This window comes from Euprymna scolopes, chromosome 32 (assembly GCF_053919585.1).
Source record: "Euprymna scolopes isolate OS-2025 chromosome 32, ASM5391958v1, whole genome shotgun sequence".
Lineage (NCBI taxonomy): Eukaryota > Metazoa > Mollusca > Cephalopoda > Sepiida > Sepiolidae > Euprymna > Euprymna scolopes.
This window is the reverse complement of record NC_136513.1, coordinates 60,696,935-60,722,073: the sequence shown is the minus strand read 5'-3', so window position 1 is coordinate 60,722,073 and position 25,139 is coordinate 60,696,935. Positions and strand designations below refer to the sequence as shown.

At 29.3% G+C, this 25,139-nt stretch overlaps 1 protein-coding gene across 4 annotated transcripts in view; it reads left to right on the top strand.

The window, feature by feature from the left end:
* Positions 1 to 25,139, top strand: part of LOC145256383 (uncharacterized) — a 1,175,042-nt gene that overhangs the window by 912,663 nt on the left and 237,240 nt on the right. For all 4 annotated transcript variants that reach the window (XM_080115220.1, XM_080115219.1, XM_080115221.1 and 1 more), the window contains one exon: positions 9,007 to 9,144. In XM_080115220.1, coding sequence (XP_079971346.1) covers positions 9,007 to 9,144 — 138 coding nt within the window. The remainder of the gene's footprint in view (positions 1 to 9,006; positions 9,145 to 25,139) is intronic.

Sequence of the window (25,139 nt, the reverse complement as noted above, 5' to 3'; positions counted from 1 at the left end):
ATCGACGCTTTACTAGCATCTCGGCAGCGCCTTTCGTCTTCCCTCCTTTCTCCTGTAGCTTCGGACTGGATCCAAGAAAACACAATGGCTGAGTCGGTCCTCACCTCAACATTCTGTAGCCCCCATTTCAAGGCTAAGTTGATGACCTTCATAACCGCATCCAGTTCCACCACATTTATGTGAGCCACGTCGTCCTTCTTCCGCAACCAAGCAGCATCTTCTGCAGTAACACCACCTATCTCCAAGGTGACCCTCACTGCTATACAGCTTGCATCATACCACACAACACCTTCTGCACTGTTGGGTACATGCCAAACACCTCTCACTAGATCCTCACTCTTCACCTCTTCAATAATCTCTCTCATAATGTCCACAGTCTCTTTATCAACTCCATCCTCCCACTTCGCTCCACTAGCTCGCCTTTTGATATAGCTACATGCAGTCCGTAGCCATCCTACAATAGGGTAATGGCCCACCAGTCTTCCGCATATTGAGAAGAGTTCTCGCCTGCTCAATTTTTCCGACACCTCCGGGATCTCATTTCCCCCCCAGAACACTAACCGTCCTATCCGGTCCTTTCTTAGTTGGAGCCCTAACACAGCTTCTCCCTCCAACGATTCCGGGCATTTTGCAATTAGCCCAAAGCTGTTGAGGTGTTTTACTACGTCCTCCGCAGTTGTTACCGTCTCATCCACCAAAATATCATCAATGTAGGAACTGGTGGCTCTTCTGACTGCGTCCTCCTTGCTTAGCACCGTTTTGAGGATCGCTGCCATGATTTTTGGTGTAGAATTCAGGCCAAAACCCAACCTAGTCAGGCAGTACGTTCGGCCCTTGTATCTGACCAGCTGGTATTTCCAGAATTCCTGTGAAATGTGGATCTGTAGGTATGCAGATTTTAAATCCACAATCGTCACAGCCTTCTGAATCTGCCTCCACTCTCGCATGGTCTCCCCGCACACGTCCATCACATCGCCTCCCGTGTGACACGCAACGTGTACTTTCAGCTCCCTGAAGTCCAGTACTGGCCGAACATTTTGTTTTGTGGGCTGAACAACCGCCATTAACGGTAGCACACCTTCCACCTTCTCCGTCCATGGTCTTAAAATCCCCTCAGAGATCCATCGGTCCACCTCCTTCTCAAATTCAACTCTTGTGCCTCCTCGCAACGTATGCTCGTTGAGCGACAGCTACGATTCCCTGCTCACTCTCTTTTTTCCTGGCCAGCACCCTAGCCTGTGTAATCAACTCCGCCACCTCCATAGTATTTACACCGGGCAGTTGCTGCAGAGCTATAGAAATATGGTCCGGGAAGCCATTGATAAAGGCCATCTTAACCATCTGTCGACGGCCTCCTCCATTGAATCCTGCTAGTCCCGTCAACCTCCTGATATTGTTGGCATAAACATCGACAGGCTCTCCGGTCCACACCATACGGCTTAGTTTGCCATATGCCACAAATGGTCCTTCTGTAAATGCTTCCTTCAACTTTTCCTCAATGGCGTCAATAGACAGTCGATCCTCCTCCCGCATCTCCAGATATAGGGCCAGAGCATCACCATCAAGATACAGCGGTATCAAGCTGGCTACATCCGCGATGTCCCGCAACTTAGCGACAAGTTTAACCTTGGTCAGCCAGGTTATAACATCTCCCTCTCCAGAGAACGTCTTAAGCATTTCACTGCTGATCCTCTTTGCTTCCATAGTTCGCGCCGAAATAGCTTGTAGTGAAGTAGAAAAAAAAAGAAATTAAAAAAATATATATAAGACACAGCTGTTCCTTCCAACAGGTCGAGCTCTTCAATGTCCAAAAATAAATCACAGTCACAAAAAGAATTCGCCGTCACTTCTTCCAACCGTCGTTTCACTCTCTGCACTCTTCACGCTGCTTAAAAAAAAAGTACCGTTTATATGCTGCCCATTTCTCCACTTATGCAAATTGACTATCAACCAGAGCCATCTAGTTTTCCATTTCTCCAAACAGCCAATTTGCAACTCAAACCACAGAACACTAACCCTAAGTTTGACAGGAATTATCATGAAACCACACTCAATCATTTTAAAAACGTTCATATTACCCCCCCCCCTCCCTTAACGCCCAGAAAAACTACCCTCAATCCCCGCCTCAATACAGGTCCGGAACTGGGGGCAAGCCTTTTTCACAAGCGCCGACGGTAGCTGGGCGAATATTCAATGGAGTGCGATGATCAGGCTGGCTTTATAGTTGTAGGAGGTCATGTTGGTAATGTTCTCGACATATAACCAAACGAAGTAGTCCATCGGTTTCAGGTCGAGGGAAGAGGGTACAAAGTCGTAGAACTCCTTCTGATGCCAAACTTGGGTCTCTTTGGACTTGTGGGTCGGTGTCGAGTCCTGCTGCTACATCCAGGGTCTGCCAGCGGCCACCCGATTGCCCCAGGAGATGTTCTGCAACACGCCCACATACATTTTGTATTGACTTTCAAGCCGACTTTGAAGATGTGAAGTGGCATGATGTGGCCCTCACTTGAAACCACACCGTAGCTGGAAACTTTTTTTTCATAACCCTGGGCACTTCCATGTTATTCGTGGCAATCCAGCGATGCATTTTGAGGGTGCTGGCAATGGTTCGGTTGTCATAACATGGATTGGTAGAGAGTATGAGTTGTACAGCGGCGCATCTCTGATCTCGGTCATTAAACATTGTGTCACTTTCAGACATTATAGAAGGCTTTTATCGCTCTTGGGATTTGTATACAACTGGTCAACTAGTAGATGATCTGCAGCAAAAAAAAAAAAGAAAACCAGTTTTCATCAAACGGAAATAGAATCGTGTTGTCTTTTCGAGAGCGACAATTTTTCACCCTGCACAAGTACTCTTCGATGGAAAAACGTCTGAAGCTGAAAGTATCAACGCTGGTGTGCCTCATGGATTAATCCTTAACTTCATCAATGATTTCCCAAATCGCATTCTAAGTTCATTTGTCAACAATTACGCAGATGACATATACGCATCTATGGCAACACTTCAAAGTCCAACAACAACCAAGATCTTTCTGATCTCTCTCCTCACACCGTGAGCATGTGCTGCAGTAAAACGTGTCTGGTTTATTTTAATACCTCAAAAAACGAAGCTTTTATCTTTTCACCATGAATGCACTGATCCTCAATCGATATGAATGGTTCTCGTCTAAAAGAGGCTCCCTGTTTTGACAAACTTCTCGGTCTGACCTTTACTTACAACCTGAAATGGAAGACTTCCATCAAATCTATTGCCAAGGTTGCTGGAAAAATGGTTGCGCCATTTTACTGCTCCAGAAGGTATATAACTCCCGATGCAATCCTCTACCTGCATAAGAGCCAGATACGACGTGGGAAAGAGCTTCTCGGAGCATCCTATCATGTCTTGATAAGTCTGAATCCTAGTAGGTGATACCATTTCTTATCCATGCAACCTCTTTCTTACAGAAGAGGCGTTGTGTGTCTGTTTCTGCTCGATCGTTATTTTCACACAAAGCGCATTTGAGCTTCAATATTGGTTCCTTCTTACTAAATTTTCATAAAAAGTCGTCTAGCTACAACGACCAATAACAGTTTCCCTAACTCACTATTTGTGCCTAAATCTGGACGCAAGTCTTATGAATAAAGTTTATTTCCAAGAACTAGCACCTCTAGAACTCTATTCCGTTGACCTGCTGTCCAGTTGGTGAAATATGGTTGTCTGATGTAAACAAGCTCTTGTTGAATCACCTCCCTAAATTACTAAATCTACTCCATTTCAATTACTAACTAACATGATAGTGTCTCAGTGACATATTATCCTCGAATGACTTTCCGCCCTTATTAAGTGGCGACTTCTATGTAAAAAAAATCATATTTCTAACAAGCTTATATTTAGAAATGTAAGCTCCAGTTTAAAATATAATTTTCTTGAGTGTAACAGATAAAAATAAATGTTTTCATTATCTTTTGTCATACAAGCTTGAATTACAAATAGGCATTTTATTTACTCCAATAAGCTTATATGTAAAATATATTTTAAGTCTTATTTTAAGCTTTAATTTAATATATATTTTTCTGAATCTAATAAGCTTATATTTAAATTATCATTTTCTTTAGTCTAATAAGATAATTAAAAATTTTGTTTAAAATATTATTTTATCAGTATGTTTAAATTTACATTATAATTTTCTGTAGATTTTACTACAGAAAATGAATTAATAATATCATGTACATTCGTTTAACAAGTTTATTCAATATATCATTTTAGTTTAACAAGATTAAATTTTAAATCTAATTTCCTTAAGTCACTATTTAAAATATCATTACATCAGTCTAAGAAAATAAATGAAAAATAAGTTCTTTAATCGAATAAGCTTTAATTATAAATATAATTTTCTTTATTCTATTAAGCTAAAATTAAAAAAAAAATTTTGTACTCAGATAAGCTTCAATTTAAAATATTTTCCTTAATCTAATAATCTAAAATTAATATATTGTTTTTTTCTAATCTAAAAACTAAAATTTAAAAACTCACAAGCTGAAATTAAAATTATTTGTTATTCTTACAAACTTCAATTTAAAATATCATTTATATAACTGAAATAGGCTTCAATTTAAACCATATTTGCTTTAGTCGAATTGCATTTCAAATGTAATTTTCATAGTCTAATCAGCTTTAGTTTTAAAATATTTCTTTATTCTAAAAATATTAAATTTAAAATGACATTTTCGTTAGTCAAGGAAGTTTAAATTTAAAACATTTTCTTTAATTATTATTATTATTATTATTATTATTATTATTATTATTATTATTATTATTATGATTTTTATTTTATCTAAATTAAAAATATAATGTACTTATAAAAAGCTTAAATTTAAAATATAAAACTAATAATAATTTAATACTAGCGGGACCTGTGGAAACTCAATAGAGAATACATTCATATGTATTATATTGATGTTGGCATTCTGTAGATGTTCAGCGTAAATAGAGACGTTCTTATATTATTGCTGATTTTTTGTTAAAACTGCAAAAGTATTTATCTAAGCTAGCACGGACGCCCGGTAAAGCTCAGTCATAAAGTAAACTTAAATATGATATTTTAATTCTTGCAGATTTCGTATATATTATTATAGAGTTAATGTTCTATCGACTTTTATATGTTATAAAGTTGCGATTTCAAAAATTAAAAAATATATCCATATAAATTTGTTGCATTAGCTTGAATCGAAATCGAAATAAAAAAATTATGAAAAATAATAACCTTAAATTAAAAAATATAATTTTCTTTAATCTAATAAGCTTCATTTAAAATATCATTTTTTAGTCTAATAAGATAAAATTTTAAACATTAATCTTCTTTATCATACAGCTTACATTATAAATATAAGTCAAAAAAACTTAAACTAAATCTAAAAAGTCTAAAAAACTTAAACTAAAATATAATTCTTATAACGCATTAAGCTAAATTTCAAAAATATGATTTTCTTTTGTCTAATGATATTAAATTTAAAACACAATTTTCTTAAATTCAATATTTTCTATACTATATCATATTAGCCTAAATTTAAAATGTCATTTTCTTCAGTTCAATAGGCTTAAGTTTTAAATATATATCGTTTATATTTAACAAGCTAAAAATTTCAATTTTAAGTCGAATAAGCGCAAATTAAAAATATTTTCTTTGTCCTAATAAACTTAAATGAAAATAATATTTCCCTTAAGCTACCAAGCTAAAACTAGAATATCATTTTCTTTTATCTAATAAGTCTAAAATTAATATATCCTTTCAATCTAATAAGCCTAAATGTCATATATAATAATAATATAATCTATATATATATATATATATAAATGTAACTCTTGGTCCATTCGTAATTAATTGTCTAAATAAACACTGGACGGATGGCTTCCACATTTTGGTATAATATGTTTACGGTACGCATGCGTGTTTCTATATATCTCTTTGTAATTATAACATTATACGTAATTTTTCTATAATAAATGTTTGGTTTTCTGTGTACGGATGCGCCATTTTTTTTTATTTGGGGATAATTATTTCACACCGCGTGTCATCACGTGCCATCAGTAAACGGAACTTTTATATACCAAATTGACTTTTTTCGTAGTTATTTTCTTGATTATATTTGTTTGAGAGAAGCACAATTTAAAAAAAAAAAGATTAAAACGGAGCGAAATTTAAATTTCCATTCCATTTTTACTCTTTATGAATATTAAAAAAAAAATTACTAAACATTTATCAATAATGCCTAACTTTTACAGACATTTGTTTTTAAATTTCTTTTTAAATGACGACTTTTATCGACTTTTTTTTAATAGCATTTGCGGATGGGTATGCTGACATTTGTTTTTTTAATTTCTTTTTAAAGTGCAAGTTTTCCTGGAAAAAAACCTTTCACCTAACAATTTATGGCAAAAATAGCTACCCATAAAAATCTGGGGTGCTTCTACACTTTATTGCCGAAATTGGAGACGCCATTTTTTTTACGCATTTGCTATCCAAATCTAGGACAGGCATCATTATATGGCCGAACGATTGCTTCCGGAAAAGGGAAAGAATAAATTTACCAAAATTAACATTTATTACTTCCGGAAACGTTAAATTAAACTAAAATTATCATTTATTACTTCCAGAAACTTGGTGAACCGATATTACTGGAGAAAATGAATCTTGACAATTCAAAAAAAATGTTTAAAATTATCTATTTGTTTAAAAAAAAATTCCTGAAAAAAAATCTTTCACCTAGCAATTAATAGTAAAAAATTCACCTTTTCTTGGGACCCCCCCCCAACTTTTATTGATAAAAAAATTTGCAAAAATAAATAAAACAAATAAACAATACAAAATGCAATTTTTTATAAGGAATGTGTTCCATTTTAAAAAACTGAGTCACAGCAACGCGTGGCCGGGTATGGCTAGTAATCTAATAATACAATATATAATTATCTAATACTATATTATTATATTTATATAATATATATAATATATAATATATATATGTATTATATATATAATTATTATAATATATTATATATATTATACATATTATATATATATTATATGTATTATACTTATATATATTATATATTATATATAATATATATATTATATATTGTATATATTACATATATATCATATATTATTCATATTATATATAATATATAATATATATTATATATAATATATATAATATGTATAATATATATAATATATATAATTATTATAATATGATAATTAAAATATATAATAATAATAATAATCATAATATAATTATAATAATATAATAATATAATATATATACACAATATATATATATAATTATTATAATATAAATTATATATATTATATATATTATATATCATATATATTATATATATTATGCATATTGTATATATTACATATATATATAATATATTATGTATATTATATATAATATATATTATATATAATATATATAATATATATAATTATTATAATATATAATATATAATTATAATAATAATTATGATATATAATTATAATAATAATTATAATATAATTATAATAATATAATAATATATTATGTAATAATATATAATAATATATAATTATATATATTATATATATATGTTATATATATTATATATTTTATATGTATATTACATATATTATCTACATATATATATTATATATATATTATATGTAATATATATATTATATAATATATATATAATATATAATTATTATAATATATAATATATTTTTATAATAATGATTATAATATATAATTATAATAATAATATAATAATAATATAATAATATATAATATAATAATATATAATAATATATATAATATAATAATATGTATCATATATATATTACTAGCGGGGGTACCCGGCGTTGCCTGAGTGTTTGTTTCCGGGACGGGGGGGGGGGAGTTTTAAAAAATGTTATGGTAGGTAAGTAGGAAGGATCAAACCCGGAGTCATGAGTAAAAGTAGGAAAATAAAATGTGAAAAAAACAAAAACAAAAAAAAAACCATCTGCAACGTTAACAGTTCGGCCACCAACAAAAGTCCATTCTAGTTGTTTAGGAAAAAAAAAAAAAACGACTACGGTAGGTCGGCGCGAACGTGAAAATATAATGTGAATTGTCCAGCACGTTAACCACTACGCCACAGAGCACTGCAGCTTAGTTTAGTGATTTTAAATAACATCACATGAAAGAACTACGAAGCCAAACCGGTGTTCTCTTCTCAACTGTTCCTTGTGAACGATCCCCAAACGGTGTTAAGTGGTGGCAGGGGGAGGAGGAATTTATTAGAGAGAAAATATTTTACCACTTCCATTTATCTTAACCGATTTTGGCCGTGACTTCACAGCAGAAAAAGTATAGAAATCTAAGATTATCGAGGAATTTGAGAAATAATAAGCCTATAACACACCTCAGATATTGTTCTGCCGTTTGTGCATATTATATTTGCATGAAATATCTTGATTTTTAATCCTATTAATGTCAAAATCATACGGGAAAAAATGAGTTCATTTTATTTATATAGATAGAAAGAAGATAGATAGAAAGATATATATATATATATTATATATTATATATATATTCTTTATATATTATATATTATGTATATTATATATAATATATAATAGATATAATATATATAATTATTATAATATATAATATATAATTATAATAATAATAATATTATATAATTATAATAATTATAATATAATAATATAATGATATAATATTTAATAAGCTTCAATTTAAAATATCATTTTATTTTAGTTTCAATAAGTTTAAAATTAATATATCCTTTTAAACTAATAAGCCTTAATGGCAACTTTCTAATAAGCTTTAATTTATAATATAATTTTCTTTAGTCGTACAGACTTACACCGGAAATATATTCTAGTTTAGTTTTATAAACTTCAAATTATAATGCCATATTTTAATTTGTATTTATTTGCAACAGATTAAGAATCACCTAATTGGTTTTTTTTCTGACAGGTGGTCGTTTGGAATTCTCTTGTATGAAATCATCTCTCTCGGCGGAACTCCATATCCGAGCTTAGATATTTCTAGTCTCCTGAAGGAACTCCGAGAAGGCTACAGAATGAATAAACCGGAGAATTGCAGTCAACAACTGTGAGTAACTTTGTAGTTCTAAACCAAGCTTACATTTACAAATAAAACATTAAGAATAATACACAGAATGTTCCCACTCTCCCCAGGTTACATGTAAAGAATTACTACTGGAATTCATCTATGAACAATTGTTTATAACATATATAATATTCATATACCACTTATTTAAAAACGTCAACAGTGAATATTATGTATGGTGTGACACTGTCACACCGTGAGAATTTATCCGGTACCAACTCACACGCACGGGCATATACGCACAAACATGTCATTATCAATGTGCAATGTTCAGTATATATATATATATATATATATATATATATATATATATATATATATATATATATATATATAGATACTCGCAGGTATATACGACCCCCCCATCTGATATTTTAATAACATACAATAACATATACAATGCAAGTGTAATACTTGAGAGGATAATATCATGACGAACGAACATAATTAAATTAACGAACACCTCAAATCATATTCAAAATGGGGTTTTATTTATTTCTTGTCTGTTTACGAATACATGAAGCTGTTGAAATTTTGTATTTTTTTTTATATTTTGTAAATTTTCGCATATTCTTTTCTGTTCAATGAAAGCGTTTAATTAATACCTTCACATCCCTCACAACAAAGTGAAATAATGTTCTCTGATGAAGTAAATAATGTTCTCTGATGAATTCACAGTACTTGTTCTCTATCGACGTACATATTCCCCATAACAAATCACACCCATTTACTGTTGAGGTCCTTAGATGCCGGAAAGCCTTTTACTTTAATAGTTTTTCCCCTCGAACTGATAGACTTTGAAATTCCCCCTCCTGTTTCCCTGACTATATAAACAAGCAGAAGGTTAAATACAATGTGAACAGACATCTAACTATAAAATTTCTCACACTCCCATGGCTCCAAATAATTGGCCTTTACAACCAAATGGTAATAGGGAATATTAGGGATAAAAAAAGTAAAAAAGTGCATTAAAAAAAATACTACAATATACAAAAACTGCATTAAATAACATACTACAATATACAAAAAGAGCATTAAATAACATACTACAATATACAAAAAGTGGATAAAATAACATACAACAATAAACAAAAAGTGCATTAAATAACATACTACAATATACAAAAAGTGCATTAAATAACATACTACAATATACAAAAAGAGCATTAAATAACATACTACAATATACAAAAGGGGAATAAAATAACATACTACAATATACAAAAAGTGCATTAAATAACATACTACAATATACAAAAAGTGCATTAAATAACATACTACAATATACCAAAAGAGCATTAAAAAACATACTACAAGATACAAAAAGGGTATAAAATAACATACTACAATATACAAAAAGTACATAAAATAACACACTACAATATACAAAAAGTACATTAAATAACATACTACAATATACAAAAAGTGCATTAAATAACATACTACAATGTACAAAAAGTGCATTAAACACCATACTACAATGTACAAAAAGTGCATTAAATAACATACTACAATATACAAAAAGAGCATTAATAACGTACTACAATATACAAAAAGAGCATTAAATAACATACTACAATATACAAAAAGTACATTAAATAACATACTACAATATACAAAAAGTGCATTAAATAACATACTACAATATACAAAAAGTGCATTAAATAACATACTACAATATACAAAAAGAGCATTAAATAACATACTACAATATAGAAAAAGTGCATTAAATAACATACTACAAGATACAAAAAGTGCATTTAATAAGAACCTACAATATACAAAAAGTGCATTAGATAACATACTACAATATACAAAAAGTGCATTAAATAACATACTACAATATACAAAAAGAGCATTAAATAACATACTACAATATACAAACAGAGCCTTAAATAACATACTATAATATACAAAAAGTGCATAAAATAACATACTACAATATACAAAAACTGATTAAATAACATAATACAAGATACAAAAAAGGGCATTAAATAACATACTACAATATAGAAAAAAGCATTAAATAACATATTACAATATGCAAAAAGAGCATTAAATAACATACTACAATATACAAAAAGAGCATTAAATAACATACGACAAGATACAAAAAGAGCATTAAATAACATACTACAATATAAAAAAATTGCATTAAATAACATACTACAATATACAAAAAGAGCATTAAATAACATACTACAATATGCAAAAAGTACATTAAATAACATACTACAATATACACAAAGTGCATTAAATAATATACTACAATATACAAAAAGTGCATTAAATAACATAATACAATATACAAAAAGTGCATTAAATAACATACTACAATATACAAAAAGAGCATTAAATAACACACTACAATATACAAAAAGTACATTAAATTACATACTACAATATACAAAAAGAGCATTAAATAACATACTACAATATACAAAAAGTGCATTAAATAACATACTACAATATACAAAAAGTGCCTTACATAGTAAACTACAATATACAAAAAGAGCATTAAATAACATACTACAATATACAAAAAGAGGATAAAATAACATACTACAATATACAAAAAGTGCATTAAAAATCATACTACAATATACAAAAAGTGCATTAAATAACATACTACAATATTAAAAAGTGCATAAAATAACATACTACAATATACAAAAAGTGCATTAAATAACATACTACAATATACAAACAGAGCCTTAAATAACATACTGCAATATACAAAAAGAGAATTAAATAACATACTACGATACACAAAAAGTGCATTAAATAACATACTACAATATACCAACAGTGCATTAAATAACATACGACAATATACAAAACGTGCATTAAATAACATACTACAATATACAAAAAGTGCATTAAATAACATACTACAATATAAAAAAAGTGCATTAAATAACGTACTACAATATATAAAAAGAGCATTAAATAACATACTACAATATACAAAAAGAGCATTAAATAACATAATACAATATACAAAAAGTGCATTAACTAATATACTACAATATACAACAAGTGCATTATATAACATACTACAATATACAAAAAGTGCATTAAATAACATACTACAATATACAAAAAGTGCATTAAATAACATACTACAATATATAAAAAGTGCATTAAATAACATACTACAATATATAAAAAGTGCATTAAATAACATACTACAATATACAAAAAGTGCATTCAATAAGAACCTACAATATACAAAAAGTGCATTAAATAACATACTACAATATACAAAAAGTTCATTAAATAACATACTACAATATACAAAAAGGGTATAAAATAACATACTACAATATACAAACAGAGCCTTAAATAACATACTATAATATACAAAATGTGCATTAAATAACGTACTACAATATACAAAAACTGATTAAATAACATAATACAAGATACAAAAAGGGCATTAAATAACATACTACAATATACAAAAAAGCATTAAATAACATACTACAATATGCAAAAAGAGCATTAAATAACATACTACAAAATACAAAAAGAGCATTAAATAACATACGACAAGATACAAAAAGAGCATTAAATTACATACTCCAATATGCAAAAGTGAATTAAATAACATAATACAAGATACAAAAAGTGCATTAAATAACATACTACAATATACAAAAAGTGCATTAAATAACATACTACAATATACAAAAAGTGCATTAAATAACATACTATAATGTACAAAAAGTGCATTAAATAACAGACTACAATATACAAAAAGTGCATTAAATAACATACTACAATATACAAAAAGAGCATTAAATAACGTACTACAATATATAAAAAGAGCATTAAATAACATACTACAATATACAAAAAGAGCATTAAATAACATACTACAATATACAAAAAAGCATTAAATAACATACGACAATATACAAAAAGCGCATTAAATTACATACAACAATATACAAAATGTGCATAAAATAACATACTACAATATACAAAACGTGCATTAAATAACATTCTACAATATACAAAAAGTGCATTAAATATCATACTACAATATACAAAAAGTCCATTAAATAACAAACTACAATATACAAAAAGTGCATTAAATAACATACTACAATATACAAAAAAATCATTAAATAACATACTACAATATACAAAAAGTGCATTAAATAACATACTACAATATAAAAGTGCATAAAATAACATACTACAATATACAAAAAGTGCATTAAATAACATACTACAATATACAAAAAGTGCATTAAATAACATACTACAATATACAAAAAGAGCATTACATAACATACTACGATATACAAAAAGTGCATCAAATAACATACTACAGTATACAAAAAGCGAATTAAATAACATACTACAATATACAAAAAGTGCATTAAATAACATAGTACAATATACAAAAAGACCATTAAACAACATTCTTTAATATACAAAAAGTGCATTAAATAACATACTACAATATACAAAAAGAGCATTCAATAACATACTACAATATACAAAAAGTTCATTAAATAACATACTAAAATATACAAAAGTGCATTAAATAACATACTACAATATAAAAAAGTGCATAAAATAACATACTACAATATACAAAAAGTGCATTAAATAACATACTACAATATACAAAAAGAGCATTAAATAACATACTACAATATACAAAAAGAGCATTAAATAACATACTACAAAATAAAAAAGTGCATTAAATAACATACTACAATATACAAAATCGCATTAAATAACATACGACAATATACAAAAAGCGCATTAAATAACATACTACAATATACAAAAAGAGCATTAAATAACATACTACAATATACAAAAAGTGCATTAAATAACATACTACAATATACAAAAAGTGCATTAAATAACATACTACAATATATAAAAAGAGCATTCAATAACATACTACAATATATAAAAAGTCCATTAAATAACATACTACAATATACAAAAAGAGCATAAAATTACATACTACAATATACAAAAAGTGCATTAAATAATATACTACAATATACAAAAAGTGCATTAAATAAGAAACTACAATATGCAAAAAGTGCATTAAATAACATACTACAATATACAAAAATTACATTAAATAACATACTACAATATACAAAAAGTGCATTAAATAACATACTACAATATACAAACAGAGCATTAAATAACATACTACATTATACAAAAAGTGCATTAAATAACACACTACAATATATAAAAAGTGCATTTAATAAGAATCTACAATATACAAAAAAGTGCATTAAATAACATACTACAATATACAAAAAGTGCATTAAATAACATACTACAATATACAAACAGAGCATTAAATAACATACTATAATATACAAAAAGTGCATTAAGTAACATACTACAATATACAAAAACTGAGTAAATAACATAATACAAGATACAAAAAGTGCATTAAATGACATACTACAATATACAAAAGAGAATTAAATAACATACTACAATATGCAAAAAGAGCATTAAATAACATACTACAATATACAAAAAGAGCATTAAATAACATACTACAATATACAAAAAGAGCATTAAATAACATACTACAATATACAAAAAGTACATTAAATAACATAGTACAATATACAAAAAGTGGATTAAATATCATACTACAATATACAAAAAGTGCATTAAATAAGAAACTACAATATACAAAAAGAACATTAAATAACATACTACAGTATACAAAAAGTGCATTAAATAACATACTACAATATACAAAAAGTGCATTTAATAACATACTACAATGTACAAAAAGAGCATTAAATAACATACTACAATATACAAAAAGTGCATTAAATAACATACTACAATATACAAAAGTGCATTAAATAACAAACTAAAATATACAAAACAGAGCATTTATTTACATACTACAATATACAAAAAGTGCATTAAATAACATACTACAAGATACAAAAAGTGCATTAAATAACATACTACAATATACAAAAAGAGCATTAAATAACATACTACAATATGCAAAAAAATTTATTAAACTACAATATACAAAAAGTGCATTAAATAACAAACTACAATATACAGAAAGTGCATTAAATAACATACTACAAGATACAAAAAGAGCATTTAATTACAAACTACAATACACAAAAACAGTAAACGCTCAATCAATTTCATTTACATTTATAATTGCGTCTTGCTTGTATTCCAAGAATAGGATATCAGAATGCTTTATTTTCACTATTGATCCCCGTTCATTAATAATACTTGGCAACATTCCTCAGACTGCTTAATTAAATTACAAAACACATTGTACCAGATTCAAAATATCGTCTCATTTATTTCAGTATTAACGACTATTTAAGAACACATGAAGTTATTGAAACATTGTATTTTTTATTTTTTGTAAATTTTCGTATATTTTCTTTATAAATTCAATTTAACACAGCACAAATACATGAAATTATATGCTGTTCAAGTAGTGTAAACTCAGTAAAACTGAGCAAAAAACTGTACGCATTGTCTTTACAAAGTGAATAACTTATTATTTGAACCGAAGAGTTTTTGTTGTATTTCGATCAGATACGATTTTAGAAAAAATCGACTCATTTGTATAATGAATTTGAACACAAACGACCATTTACAAATGAAATCGTTGCAATTTTGTTTTCTATATTTCATATTAATACGGTCGGAAAATCAGGCAATAAAGATTGTAAAAGCGAGCGATTTGGAGAAAGAAGATATTATAAGAAGTATAAATTTGTCGGGACACATTTCCTGGAATTACTCCTAAATTAAACAGAGATAGGGCATTAAATAGGCATTATTAAAGTATCAACCGCTATACGGATTTATTTATAGAAAACTGGCATATGACCTGCGTAAAATACGCGTAAATATTATATTTTAATTCACGCGAATTTCATATTTATTTTATAGAACTGATTATTATATTGTACCTAATATATACTAGTGGGCCCTTGGCGTGTACCGGTCGTAAAATACGCTCATAAGAGATAAATGTATATTTGCGCATGCGTATAAATAATACGTTTAGTCGAATTACGTCTGCTAAATTCCGTTCTTTTTCAATTTTAACCACTTAGCAGCTATTTTTATTGGATCGAATTTTTTCCAAATCGAATTTGTTCCACAAGTTCAAATCCTCTATATCTCAAGTTCCAAGTCTGTAGATCAAGCATTTACAACGACCGTTCTCTAAGACAAGGTCACTGTTGGATATATAAATAAGACGTTTATAATCACGGATCGGACAAATAATAGTTCTACATACCTCTGGAAGTCATTCTTATTATCTTTTGGGCAACGTTAGACAGAAGCCGGTTTGGAATGTGATAAACCTATCTTTGCAGAAAGAGGCGATCGAGATTGGAGACGGAAATAATCTTGTCGCACTTCCAAATATAATTTTAGTCAATAACTTTTCAATCATACATATTTTTAATTCTCGAAACTTTAACAAGAACAAATTTAAATTGTCATCACCTCCACTGAAGAAATAATAGACTATCGGTCAATAAATTAAATTCACATCGAAGATAAAAAAGATATATCTCAAATCTTATACACTTTATTTCAAATTTATTCTCGAACGATTAATATTGAGTTTAGATGAAAAGGAATAACATAACATGAACGTAGACAGAATTCAAAATTTTATTCACGGAGAAGAAAAACAGACGTTAATGAGTCAATACCAATTTCTTATCTGAAGAAGAATTTCTTTCGTTTTCACACCGTCGAATTCTGAAATTGTACGTGGCACAAAGTAACTGAATACATGATAGCACGAAAGCAATAATTTCAAACTCAATAAGCAGATGATTACACAGAATATTCCAAACGCAATTCAATAAAAATTTAGATCTGTTCAAAATCCGTATCTTTTACAAACTTTCATTTTCACAGAACCTTTTAATTCAAAATAAAATATCGCCATTAAAAACAAATTCCAAAAAGAGGAAAGAAGAAAAGTGAAACAACGACGAAAAATGATAAGGAAATAAAAATAAAACGCAAAAAGGAAGACAAGAACGCATAAAAAAAGCAAAAAATAGATAAAGATCGTGCCAAAAAGAATAAATATGTCAACAATGACAAAAAAAAAAGAAAGGAAAAAGAAACACACTCCAAAAAATGAAGAAAAAAGAAGACAAAAAGATAAAGAAATATAACAAAAAATGGGAAAAGGATACAAAAAAAAGAAAGAAAAGACAAAGAACTACAGAAACAATACGAAAGAAAACAAAACTGAAAATGGAGAGAATAATCGTGAATCACAAAGAAATTAATTTGAGGAATACAAAAAATGTTAAAAGACGAAAATAGAAAAGAAAGACAAAGTAAAAAAAGAAAAAGTGATAGGTACCAGAAAAATAATACATAAATCTTAAGGCACATAAAGAATGGAAAAGAAAGACAGAACGAAAGAAAGTAGAGAACTGAGAAAGAAAGGAAAAGAAAAAGAGTGATACTAAGAATAAGAGTCAAAACGAAAAAAATTCAGAAGAAAAATAGAAAAAAAGGAAAGAAAGTGAACAAAAAAGAATGTTAAGATAAAATAAAGGAAGAAGATAAGAAACGGATAGAGAGGGAGAAGAATAAAAAGAAAACAAGAAGGTGAAAAATAAAAAGTGGACGAAAGAAAAACAGATGCAAGAATATAAGAGACACAAAAAAATTAAACAGTAAAAGAGAAAGAAAAAGAAAATCTTGAGAAAAAATACACAAAGAAAGAACTAGTGTAAGAAAATTCGAGAAATAAAGAAAATAAACATGAGAGAAATAAGAAAGCGCATTTAAGAAAAGAAGCAATGAAACAAATAAAAACTAAAACAAACTAAATTGAAAAAAGATAAAAAGAAATAGGATAAAAAGAATCGAATAGAACACGAAAAAAAACCCCCCAGAAAACAAAAGGACTCTAAGAAATAAATAGGAAAAACGTACGGAAAAAGAAAAAAAAAGAAAAAAAGAAAAGGCCAAATAACGAAAAGGAGAATGGCAATGTTTAAATGAAAGTCGGATATTAATAATAAATGTCCGTTTTACTTTTGGAGCTGTCGATAGCGGGGGAAAAACAAAGATGGCGATACACAAGAATTCGTAAAGCATGTCAAACTGCAGGAAGCAATGAATATTTACTGATTGAGAATAACGAGCAGGGGTCGTAGGTCAACGTGCTCGGGGATTCGACGTGCAGTAGTAGGTGTCTATGTGGTGGGAGAAGCATATTTAAAGGGATGGTCTGAACGCGGAGATCATTTCAGTTCTTGCACATTTCTACCATTTCCCTTACGGATGTTCCCAGCTTGTTTTCCCTGTCCGCTCCGAAATTTGTTCCTTCCCAGCGCATCACGGCACTCCAATCCACACCGGCTTCGCTTACTGTCCGCTCTATCAACACCTGCTTCGATGATTTATGGTCGATTTATTTATTCACACGAGCCGAGGTGTTCGTATGGCACCTCATCGATTCTACGATGACAGTAATCGTCGCTTCACAGATCGATAGGGCTCGGACGAATAAAGTCACGGCATCTCATCTCTCATGTTTACTAAACTAAGTTCATTGTTAATGGCGGGTGGTGGATTACTGTCGGGTTAGGGTTAGGGTTAGTAAGAATTATTCTTTTTATTAATCCAACTTTTGCCCGGAATAACTACTAATAAAACCACTTAACATATCTGCGCATCTCGGTAACAAACGTTTAATTAAATTGTTTGTCTTATTCAATGCGAACATGCTAAATTTGTCTTTTTAATAAACTGCAGCGAGGAATAATAATAATAATAATAATATTACATGATAAGGGCTGTTCCCTTTTCATGTAAGTATAAAAATAGAGAGATTTAGTTAAAATGAAAATGAAATAGCAATAGACGAAATTCGAACCTCGTAATTTAGGTTTAGAAATAGATTACGCGTGAGAATTAGAAAATGGAATGTAAAACAGCTTAGAGATAAAATAGTTTCAAGAAAAGAATATGCACTGTCAATTTTGTTATGAAAATCTAATTGAAAGAATACAGCTACAAGATAATTTAATAAACATGTTTTTAACATATTGGAAATATAGGTTACTGAGTATAGGTTAAAATTCCTTTTGTAACAAAAGGAAAAGTTTTGGACACGTATGTCCAGAACACGTGGAAGAAGAGACATGTTTTAACATGTGTATGACGTCATGGAAAAATGGGAAGTTCTAGATATAGATAGAAAAACTTTAGAGTTAAGCAGACAGAAGGAGAGTCAGAGAGAGTCTGAGGTCGATAGACGACAATCCAGTTTGGAATTCGAACGTCTAGAAGCGAGACGGTCACTTTGAATCTTAATATGTGAAGCTTTGAATACTTGATGATGAAAACCACGGCCGGTCGTGAGAAGAAATAAACCCATCATGTGTTTTTGTAAACGTCGTCTTTGTGTTGTGATTCTGCCAAAAAGGTAAAGTGAAAATTGTATTATATGTCTGTATATCTGTGTTATAAAATGTCTTAACATAGACATCTCATATCGACAATGTGAACTCTACTTCTCATATCTACACTAAGACTGTCTGAAGACTGTCTACACAATGTCTCAACACTATCTCCTCACTCAAGGAGCTTCTCATATTCTTCTACACTTCCAGTATGAACGGTTTTTTTTTTATAAATATGAATCTTTATAAAACGAACAATCTCTCAACAACATCTCTCTCTCTCTCTAAGCATCACTTTTAATAAGACTTAACAACGAACGATATAACAACAAAAAAAAGAAAAAGAACAATAACAACAACAAAAATAATAATAATGAACCCCCTATATAATAATAATAATAATAATAATAATAATAATAATAACACCATAATAACAACAACAACAACAATAATAATAATCCGATATTTTTCTCTGTCGTGGGTCACTGATGAAGAAATTCTTCTAAACTAAGGCAATTTAATTTTTATGCTGTCAAGGACATTTTTGTTGAAGGACAGTGTAGCGGAATTGTAAACCGATCAATGAGTCGTTTCATACACATTATTTGCAGATTGGTTTCTTTTGTGTGCGTATATTTCATAATCAAATACCCTGTAAATGATAGTTTCTCATTCGTCTGCAGATGGGCCTTAACAAGCACTATCATTCCGGGTTAGAGTGAACCTGGGAATAGTGACTCCACAGTGCGCAAGATCCCGAACTGGAACGTCACCGTTCGGTGCAGTTTGTCTCATACTCAGAGCGGTAAGAATGGAAGGATGAGCAGTTTATAAATTGTGAAAATAAGGCAGCTTAAAGGTAGAAAGAGCTGTCAGTTATGGGTGGGGTACATCTTACATGGTCGGGATCCATTTGATTTAAAGAATAAATACAACTCCGACACTGCGGGTCAAAACAAACAATGATAACTAAGGATTGTCTCGCCATCGGGTGCACTTTAAGATTTGCAGAAGAAACAAACATCTATTATAAAAATATTTTCTTGGGCACATTAATAGGGAATGGCAACAAGGTTGTACGTCAAATGAGTTCAAAATAATCGCACACAAATTGAAAGATGGGTGAAAATAAAGTTTGATTGTCGGCTTTAAAAAGTTGTTTGTAGAGTTAATCTTTCATTAATAGCATTATTTGGAGTATCTGTACTGCCTTTCCGCCTTATTCTTATAACGTTCCGGCCGATTTAAATTACCATCTTCTTCAGGCGCGTCTTGTCGAACTTATGAAGTTATACTGAATTTCAAACGGAACTCTTTCTTTTTACACGGTAGTTGATTGTTCTTTTTTCGGCAGCCATGACCGAGTAGAAATCTTACATAATTCGTAATTAAATTCTTTCTTACAATGTTGAGAAGACTGTCATCCATTGTTTTTAGCCCAGTCACCACATAATTCATTAAGACATTTTAAAATGGCTGGAATTTGGTCCAAATATTATAAATATGCGTTTTAATTTGTTCGTAGTTTAATTTCCATGAAAATTAAGGATGAAAAGATTTCCAGTTTTTAAGAAAGTGGCTGTAGTAATATAGACAACGACGTAGACATTGTGCTTTCTCTCATGCTCTACCAATATAGTGCATGCACCACTTACATAAAGGAGTTGTCAGGGTTATTGCGTAGGTTCTTATTACAATTCATTGTAAAGTCTTAACTTCAGAGACGTTGATGCGCTCTTCTTGTTCCATCTTTTCTTATAGATATTATTATTATTATTATTATTATTATTATTATTATTATTATTATTATTATTATTATAGACATCTAAATGCACTTGTTGCTATTAATATTCTTTTAATGTCAGATAACTATCCTGAAATCACTGAAGCAAGAAACGGAACATTCGATATTTTTCCACCGTTTTGTTGCATATAAAAATATATCTAGAGGAAGGAATATTATTGCATTTGCTTGAGTTCACTTTCATCTCCCATTCAAGAGGCTTCAGGCTCAAAATCTTCAACTTATCCAAGACAGCGGCAACTAAGCGCCATTAATTGCTAAGTTGATTGCAAACTTTCCATTTCTTTCATCACAAATTCCAAGAAAACGTTAAAGAGAGTAAAAGATAAGAAGCACCCTTAACGTATGCTGCAGTTACTTTAAATTTGTGATATGTCCGTTAATAACCACTGCATATCTGTGCACAAATTTTTAATAATGTTTGCGATATATTAAATATTCAAAGACCATAATCAGTGCTAAATATTTCTGGATGGAAGTTGTAAACGAGAACAATAGTAACCGAAAAGCCAATTTGGAAAAAGAAAAACATGACTTTCAAATCTAAATTGAAACTCAATCTTTCTTGATGCATTAAGTAATGAACTGCGAAAGAGATGTCAAGCAGTAGAAATATGATACTTTAGGAAAGTCCTTGGAAATCTTTCACAAATTGTGTATTACCAATGAGAAAATTCATAATTTAAAGACAAATAACGCAGGTCAATTCTTGATTTAAACATAATTTAAAAAATATACAGAAAATTAAATGTACAATGATCCCTGATTAGACATTTTAAGAATAGCATTTAAGATTTTAAATATATGCATTTTATTATTGTTTTAATGTGAGCAACAATGTGTAAAATTGCGAAGAATTTTGAATCTATTCTTATAGAAATAGTATATATATATATATATATATATACGTATATATATTCTTATAGAAATAGTATATATATGTGTATATATATTCTTATAGGAATAGTATATATATATATATATATATATATGTATATATATAAAATCTTATAGAAATAGTATATATATGTATATATATATATTCTTATAGAAATAGTATATATATGTGTATATATATTCTTATAGAAATAGTACATATATATGTGTATATATATATTCTTATAGAAATAGTATGTATATGTGCATATATATATATTCTTATAGAAATAGTATATATATGTGTGTGTAAATATATATATTCTTATTTATTTACGAACGTGCGTAGACATTTTGTAAACATTGTTTTTAAAAAATAAATAATAATACTTCTATTATGTTTTAAACGACTGTAATAGTTTATTTTGGAAGTATATTTCATAAAGAAAATTGACAACCCACTTTAAAAACAGAAATTACGAGTTTTATATATTTTATTCGCAGTTTTTTGTTGACTCTTCTGGCGGCCATGTTGTAAGCCCTAATGGTATTTTTGGAGATTACCCATAAAACTTTAAACGTGGAAAACGATTTTAAAAAAATAGCGCGGATCGCTCTCTGCATTAGCGCGCGCACACACACACACACACACACACACACACACACACACACACACACACACAAAAAAAAAATAATAATAATCCCATATTTTAAAACTATAAATTAATTTATGTACTTATGTTTTTTAAATTTTATTTATGTTAAGGCTTCACTCATGAAACATTACGTTTTAATTGTTTAGTTTATTTTCACGACATTGTTTACATAAAAAAGTTTGTTTTAACTTTTTCTAAACTGTTTCATTTTTACGACATGCCTCAACGTATTATAAACACCCTAACCCCCATGTTAAAAAAAAACAAAAAAAAAAACGCCCTTCCATAAACCTCGAAAGCCGTTCTTAACATGGGGAAGTTAGGGTGTTTATAATATGCTGGAGCGAGTCGTAAAATTTACGAAGTTGCTATCTACTATTTATTGCAAAAATTGCTTGAAATTTATTTATTTGACAAAAAAATTAAATTTTGGTACTCCTTGGGCGTTGAGTTCCATGGCGACCAGTAGAAAAAAATAATAGTCGCTCCCTTAGTCTCCCACCTCACCCCGCGTGTAACATATTTTATTTACTGACGTTGCCGTAACTAAACGATTATCTGTCACATTTACAAACATTTATTTATTTATTTATTTTGAAAAAAGTTTTACTTTTTATGAATATTAAAAGAAAAATGGGTACTCATGCAGAGAGTGATTCATGCTGAAATAATAACGTTATTATTTAAAAAGCCATTCTTAACATGGGGGGGTTGTACCTATTCTGTACTTTAACCTTGCAATTGATTAAAAAAAAAACACGATTTAAAAAATAGCGCAGATCACTCTCTGCATTAGCACCGAAAAATGTTACTAAACATTTATTAATAATTTCTCACTTTTTACAAACATTTGATTTTAAATTTCTTTTTAAATGACGACTTTTATCGACTTTTTTTTTTAAATATTCCCCCCCACCAATGGTGTTTATTCCGAAATCCGTTGTTAACATGGAGAGGTTGGGGGTGTTTATTCTGAAAGCTGTTCTTAACATTTGTGGAGGTGGATCTAATGTAAAAAAAAACATAAATTAAAAAAAAAAAACTAAATCATTTACTAATAACTTCTCAATTTTACAAATAATTTACATGCGCAGATGAACAAATTGTTGAATAGTGCGAAAACAAAACATTTAGGTCCACCTCCACAATTTTCTTTTTTAAATGATGACTTTTATTGATAAATAAATTTACTTCTCCGCAACTTTTATTGATAAATAAATCTACTTCTCTGCCACGGGCACTGAACCCCTCCTTTTTTTTTTAATAGTATTTTCGGGTGGGTATGCTGACAACAAATATCAGTTAAATTTTGCAAATAGCCCCCCCTCCAAAAGTGGTGTTTATTCCGGAAGCTGTTCTTAATATGAGGAGGTTGGGGAGGGGGGTGATTATAAGGTGGACCTAATCTAAAAAAAAAAAAACAAGTTGTTTATGCGCACATAAGCAACTATTTTTTTATTAACTTTTTTTTTTAAATTTTAATTTAAAAATTAGTAAATTTCAATGAATAGACTAATAAATCATTTATCATTAATATGTGTTTTTGGTTTTGTGTTGAATGAAACTTTTTTTTTCATTACAACAATAATGAACCAATTTAAATCTTCCGGCATGCGTTTAAGGGTTACGAAATTATCAATAAATCGTTTAGTTACTAAGCCAACGTCAGTAAATAAAAAAAAATGTTACATGCGCATGCATTAGCCTTGACTGGGAGGGGGGGCTAAAGGAGCGACCATTAAATAATTATGCTGGTCGCCATGGAACTCAACGCCCAAGGAGTACCTAAAGTGGCACTTATGCACTTATGTTACCGTGCTATTTTTTAAAATAGTATTTTCCTGTTAAATTCAAATTTTACAATATGTTTTTCTTTTATTAATTTGTTAAGTGAAAGTACAGATAACCCGGTCGGTTTCTAATGCGAGGAAAATCTAGCCCCCCCCAAAAAGGGGTACTCTGGATAATAACAAAACATTAAAATTGCCTCAGTCTCGAAAGATTTCTTCTCTACTGAACGAGGAAAAAAGCGGTGAAGTGTAGTTCACCTTCTGTTTCTCTCCCCCTCTCTCAATATCTCTCTCTATCCATCTCTCCCTTTCCCTCTCTCAATCTATCTTTCTCTCTATATCACCCTCTCCATCTGTCTTTGAGCCCCTTTCTCTCTCTAACTCCCTCTATCTCTCCCCT